This window comes from Hipposideros armiger, unplaced genomic scaffold (assembly GCF_001890085.2).
Source record: "Hipposideros armiger isolate ML-2016 unplaced genomic scaffold, ASM189008v1 scaffold_669, whole genome shotgun sequence".
Taxonomy (NCBI): Eukaryota; Metazoa; Chordata; class Mammalia; order Chiroptera; family Hipposideridae; genus Hipposideros; species Hipposideros armiger.
In genome coordinates, this window is record NW_017732019.1 from 895,357 (window position 1) to 902,119 (window position 6,763).

At 33.2% G+C, this 6,763-nt stretch overlaps 1 protein-coding gene across 1 annotated transcript in view; it reads right to left on the reverse strand.

The window, feature by feature from the left end:
• Window positions 1-3,273: 3,273 nt before the first annotated feature.
• ACTR3 (actin related protein 3) overlaps window positions 3,274-6,763 on the reverse strand; it is a 64,038-nt gene continuing 60,548 nt past the window's right edge. Inside the window, exons 11-12 of the mRNA XM_019626375.1 lie at window positions 5,598-5,681; window positions 3,274-4,495 (exon numbers count right to left, since the gene is read on the reverse strand). Of these exons, the coding sequence (XP_019481920.1) occupies window positions 4,400-4,495; window positions 5,598-5,681 (180 nt within the window). The 3' untranslated portion in view covers window positions 3,274-4,399. The remainder of the gene's footprint in view (window positions 4,496-5,597; window positions 5,682-6,763) is intronic.

Genomic DNA, 6,763 nt, shown 5'->3' on the forward strand with positions numbered 1-6,763 from the left:
GGCAAAATGTAAGGCACTAGAAATACCAAAATGAGTAAGACATATTCTACTCTGGAATCACTTTCTTCAATTATTGGTGTATGTAACATTTACACACTTTCAGGCACAAATTTTAAACCACAGCCACACTTGAACCTTCACCTTACCTAGCTGAGTTCTCTTTCCCCCCTGGAAACCACCACCACCACCACCTCTATGAAGAGCAATTCTTAGCCTAGTAAGATCTCTCAAATCTCTAGAGAAGATATTTCTCCCTTTCTGAGTGTCTTTACTATTATAGCAGCCAGTATGCTCAGGATATAATCTTTTATTCATCTTCATGCACAATGCTTGAACCACAGTATATAGTCAAGAAATGCCTCTGGGTTTGGAGGCCCAAAACTTGATGTAGTATATAGGTATTATTAATGAGTTACAGTGTTTAAATAAAAGTGAAATTATTTTGATTCAGCGTCTTAGTTTCCATGTAATGTGTAAAAGTCACCAAGAGTGATGGACACTGGAAAACAGTAAAGAATAATCACTTGCTAAATAAAAAATAATAGAACAGTTCTTTTAATTTTTAACAGAATACTTTTAATTTTTTTCTTTTAGGTTTTTCTTTTTTTCCGTTGCCATTTTTTCTGAGTCATTCATTTCTATTTTTGTTCCTTTTTTACTGCTCCTATGACCAGTGGAACAATGTTAATACAATTCTAAATTCAAATAGATGTTTAATTTCTGCTCCTAAGTTCCAAAATGCATCAGTTAAACTGGGTTACGGCATAGAGAATACTAAAGACAATCACAGATTTCAATTTACTTTTGTTAAGGTTCTATCAAGACCAAGCAGGTTATGATGAAAGATTTGCTATGTTGAAAAACAAATAATGTGAAAGAGGAATGAACATTTATTATATACAGTACTGAGGAGTTATCAACAATGAGTAGCAGAAATCCTTTTTCACTGAAGTCTACCAACTTTCCAGACCCTCCGGCAGATCTAAACATTCTTGCTTCAAGTCAACTCAGATGTGGTCATGTACCTAATTAGAAAAATAAAGTACGTCCTTATTTCAGGATTTGCTATGAAAGTTCCCTGTGAATTCTCAGTACCAACTCTGTCCTTAGCCAACTGTATAGACTGAAAAATGTTCTAAGACGCAGGATTCCAAGCTGAGGGGGAGAATGTTTCACTCCCAGGTGGCACATATTTTGGGGCTGTATTTTAGCTAATATATTTAGTGCCCATTAACCTAAGATAGGAATCTGGGTGCTAACAGTTAAGAAGAGACTGCAGAAGGCTATCCAAGGAATCACGTCTGGTGCTTACGAACTACAAAAGATCAGGAAGTAGGGGTCACCCAAGTCAAAGCTGGGCTGGTAACAAAAGCAGAAATGCAATGGACTTTACTACTGACATATCAGTCCAGTACTTGAAGGAACAACTCTTTTTACAATGGTACAAGTTTCTACAATTCCTAAATAATGTTGTAAGTACCCTGGTACCATCTTTACAGTTATCTGAAAAAATCTTCTATTTATATGGATATATTCTCTAGGACTTCTTCTCTGTAGCAACTAAGTAAAGAATAAAGGACCAAAGAGCCTATGATCACTATAGTTCATACTATAAGTTTTTAAAGGTATTTCTAGAAATAACTGCAACAGTTATTTCAATCTTTGAAAATAGCCTTGAAAATAAACCATAAAATTATACTGGGCAACCTGAGTAGATAACTGCTTACCTCTTATCAGAAAGGAAGATAGATCAGAAGAGGGTGATTACTTGCAGTATATGCCATTTACTAATGTTTAAGGGTTAAGTTGTAATAACTTGCTTACTAAAGAGTAGACATTAAGTTAGATAACCAGCATCTGTTTTATTTCTGTCCATTAATACTTTCCATTGATCAAAGCCCTGTCAGAAAGGAGACAGCTGGGTTATATTCTCAGCACTCATAAAAATTGCATTGTTAATCCAGGTAACACTGCTACCTTATATATAAACTGAATTAAGGTCCAGAAAATTTGAAGAATTTGTCCATTATACAAATATAATTCCCATGTTTTAACAACAAAAAGTCAAAGTTGAAGGAGTTGTATCATCCATTTGTAGAACCACAATAAAAATTCCAACCACTGGCATCAGTTTGTTGTTTTCCAATGTACCATGTGCAGCCTGACATCACATCAGTGTTACAGATTTGAATTCATCTTGGCCAACCAAAGGAGCTATAAACTGAAGAAATGATATACAATGACAGGAGAGACGTAAGAAATGAGCAGTTGCTATATTATAGATCACTCTTATGAAAGTAGGGCAAGAGGGATATCAGGAAACATGCAGGAAATGCTGGAGTCTTCTTGTTTCCCCAAATAAACATAAAAGAATTTCTGACCTTCACATTTTTATATCAAAAGTTAAGAACATCTTTATTTAAGTATGCATGAGATTGTAACCTGCAGCTTTGTAAATGTCTTTTGAGCATATTCATTTACTATTCAACCATCCTAGGTAGAGAAGACATATTTATGACAATGCTAATGATACTTTATTGAGCCAAAAGGATGAAATCTTTAATGTTTATCAATTTAATTCTTTCCAAAAAAGGTATTTGCAAAAGCAAAGTGCAGAACAGTATATATAGTAAACTCCTATTTATGTAAAATAAGAAAGCTATATTCATTTCAATATGCACAGAAAATTACAAGGACACATAAGACATTTCTAACAGTGTAATGATGAGAAAATGAAACAGGCTAGGGTGGGACAGAAACCTACTTTCACTATTTACTCTTTGGTACCGTGTGAATAGTTTTTTAAATACTGTTTATGAAATATTTTCTCAAGTAAAAAGATCATCGATACTGATACTACTGCTACTACAGAGTTTGTTCTTTACTCCCACACTCAAAGAATTAAGATCCACATAAATAGTTAATACAATTTTAAATATCCAGTTTCCATCTAAATATAAAGTGTACTCCCCAATTCTATCTTTATATTAAAAACAAACAACAAAAACACTTTGTTCTTCAACTTTTGGGTAGAGATATACTAATCCTATGTGTTATTTTCATGGATAAAGAAGTTCAAGTGTTCACTGGTATTATTGCTGAAGTTCTAAAAAGGCTGTAAAACATTTGCCATTTTAGTCTTCTATAAATAACTGGTAAAATTTCAAGTTCACAAGAAATTCTCTACCACTATTCCAACAGAAACAGAAATCATATCAAAATACATAAACATAAAGTAGAATGATACTGCTTTAAAAAAAAAACATTAGAAAAGGTAATTCAGTTTTAATTTATTTTCATCACTTTTTCTTCATGATCCAGGTATTTTAAAATGCAAAGAAAAGTAACTTTCCATGATATGTCAGGGACTGGCACTAAAAAATTTTCAGACTGCAAATGAGTTATACAAATGAAAATATCAAATGGAGATCCAGTTATCAAAATGAAAGCACTCAACATATTAAAAGTTCACAATTATTTGTTTAGAGCACATAAAAAAGTCAGCTTGCTAATCAACTGTTGTGATTTTAAAGTACTATTGCAGATATTTGAAGAAAATAGATTTATTGGTTAACTTATAAAGAGATTAAAGAGCTTGAAACACGTATTAAAAAGAAATTTGTGCCTTTATTAGAATGGCATCAGGCTTTAAATATACCAATTCTGGTAATCAAATTATTCATTTTTTAATAAGAAATGACACTACAGAACTGCAACACTGGTCCAACATTCTTGTCTTTACTTTTCCTTTAAATCAACAAACAGAATGCAGTAATCAGAAAGCACTAGCAGGCATCAGTTAATCCAGGATACTAGCTTCTTAGTTCCAAAGCACTTGCAAAGAAAACCATTGTGGCGGCACAGGGGAATGGAAGCAACTTGTAATAACTGGAATCCCATGAGCATGTGTGTACATCAAGTCTCATGAGGCTACTTTTTTAATTTACCCTTTACTTGGTCACTTTTTTTGTACTCAAATACTAGTTTTTCTTTGACTTTTTTCCTCAAAGTATAAAAAGTATGAAATATAAACAAGCTCTTGCACTGCACACTTAAAAGTGTACAATTCAAGCATTATAGAGCTATCTACATACTGATAAATCCCATCAAATCTCGGATAATTCAATAATATACAAAATATCAGGGCACAGAAAGAACTAAAACCCACTTTTTTGATACACATAAGATTCAAATATTCAATCTAAAGAAAACAATCATTTTGGCTCTCCTCTACATTCGCATGTTGATATACTTATTAAAATATTCCTGTATAATTGTGTTTGGTCTTATTATTTCAAGTCAGGTTTAAAACCTTAAAACCAGCCATCCAGACAAAACAGGTAATCAGAAAGATTATTTCTTCCCCACCTCCCTAACCCCAATAACTATGAAGTCAATTTTACGACATGACTCCAAACACTGGATTGTGACGACAAATGCTAGGTCCAATTTCTTCATAATCCTTTTTGGTGTGGCATACTTGGTAGAACTCAGGCTGAAAATAAAAATATATTTTTATAAAGGTAAAAAATATACTACTTTTCAACATGCTTAAATTTTTTAATCTAAAATGCTTATTGTTTGTCCATCCAAAATGCTTGAACAAAACTTGGAAATTCTAGCAACCATGACTTAAAATCACCTATGAATCTGAGAAAAGGAGCATATAACTCATATTCCTCCACCCTCCTTGACATTTGTTTGTCGTCATATGATTTTGAAATTTTGAGGAATGAAAAGTTGATTCTCAAATGCCCAGACTACTCTACGGAGGCCTTCCCAAATTGTACATTGAATCAATAACCTAACGAAGCAGCATTAATCTGAAGTACAGATAAGCCAGTCTTAGTTATGTTACAGAAATGTATAGATCAATTTGCTTTCCTCACTCAAGGTCTGGAATAGACAGACTATTCAATGTCTCTCTGTTATCTCTCAAAGGCCAAAGATACAAACTGAGCTAGGTTATATGGCACAATTGAATACAACTACAATTAAGGAAGAAAATAACATTTATCTCTCATTTTTAAATGATTTTAAATTCAAGGCTGTATGATTTTCAATACTTCAGATAAAAGCCCCTTCGTTTTATTTAATACTCTGTGCACTATGGGATAAAGCAACAATATATACTAGGCTAATGATGTTAAAATGTCTTTTAAAGAGGCTTTAAAATGTTTGGTTTTGGGAGGGGCTCTTAGAACAATTCCCTTTACTTAGTTTAGAACACTGTACTTCCTATGCAATAAAACATTTTATCTTAATGCTTTTAAATATTTGCACAGAAAAAAAACTAATGACCTGATATGTGTATTATCGCAAGGTTAAAACAATTTTCCCTACAGATCAATTTAAACTCTAAATGCTCTAACAAAAGTCTCTAAAAAAATGTCTAGCAAGCAAAGAAAAATATGAACATTAAAACCAAATGACTTGCATTTTTAAAAATACCATGTACATATGCATCCAATTTTAAAACTTTAAAACATTCAAATAAATTTTCCTTGTTCTCCTAAATTGGTTAAGTATTGAGGGAGTCTTCTATCACAAAAAAAAAAAGAAAATCAAAGTATAAAAGTAAGCTTCATCTCATTTACCGTGGAAGCCAGCATCGATCCTCCAAACCAAACTGCGTATCGCTGCATGTGGTGTGTAATGACTTGTACATCGATAGGTTTTGGCTAAAAGACATAATAAGATCAATTCAATAGCAAATTAAAATAACAGTTTCTGTATCATTTAACCTTCAATGTATATGTGCATACACAAAAATGTACCATTTCACATACTCAAAAATAAATAAATAAAACGTTAATTTAAAAGATGTGGGAGGCACACAAGGCAAAACAGAATGCAGGAAGAAAATATTAAGCTAATTTTATTTTTTTAAAAAACAGCCACACTGAAGTTGGGGGAGGGACTAATCCATGTAATGTGGGAACACAGTATTATGACTACCACCCTCAGGCTTAAGATAAAAACTAAACAAATATTAAACTCTAGAGTTAATAGGCTTATTTTTCAGGTATGGATCAAGAATTCTGAAAATACTATATACACATATTCCAGGATTGAGCAAAAACAAAAATATATTGTAAAACAAAAATCAGCTTTCTCATTGTCAGAGAAGGGCATCACAAATATGGAAAGGTAGAAGGCTAGACTGAACCTCCTGGTATTCTAGAACTGGCAATATCAGTATGAATTCATAGTTTGTAATTTATAAAGAATTAGATATAGATGTGTGTACATACACACACACACACACACACAACCTAATTCTGGATCACCAAGAAGGCCTAGAAGCAGTGGCTCCCCCACCCACCCCCAATAGCAATGAATATCCCTAGTGTCCAAACCTTGGTTTCTTAATAGCATTCTCCACTAAAATGAACAAGAGTGCCTTGGAAAAAAAAAAATGGCTGGTTCCTAGACTGGAGAAGAGAATGTACAAGATGAGCCTGGAGTATCTTGCGGTGCCAGAAAGTAAAAAAATGCTTGAAGAATACTGGGACCACACCAAAAAAACCTAGACGCCACCTGGAGTGGCCCCCACTGGCCAAATCTGAGAAAATTTGAGCATCAAATTAAAGATATTAATAATATTAATAATATGTTGGTATGAAATCACAATGATATTAATATTAATGATATAGCCTACAGGATAATATAAGAAAGGAAGGAGAGAAGGAGAGAAGGAGGGAGGGAGGGAGGGAGGGAGGGAGGGAGAGAGAGAGAGAGAGAGAGAGAGAGAGAGAGAGAG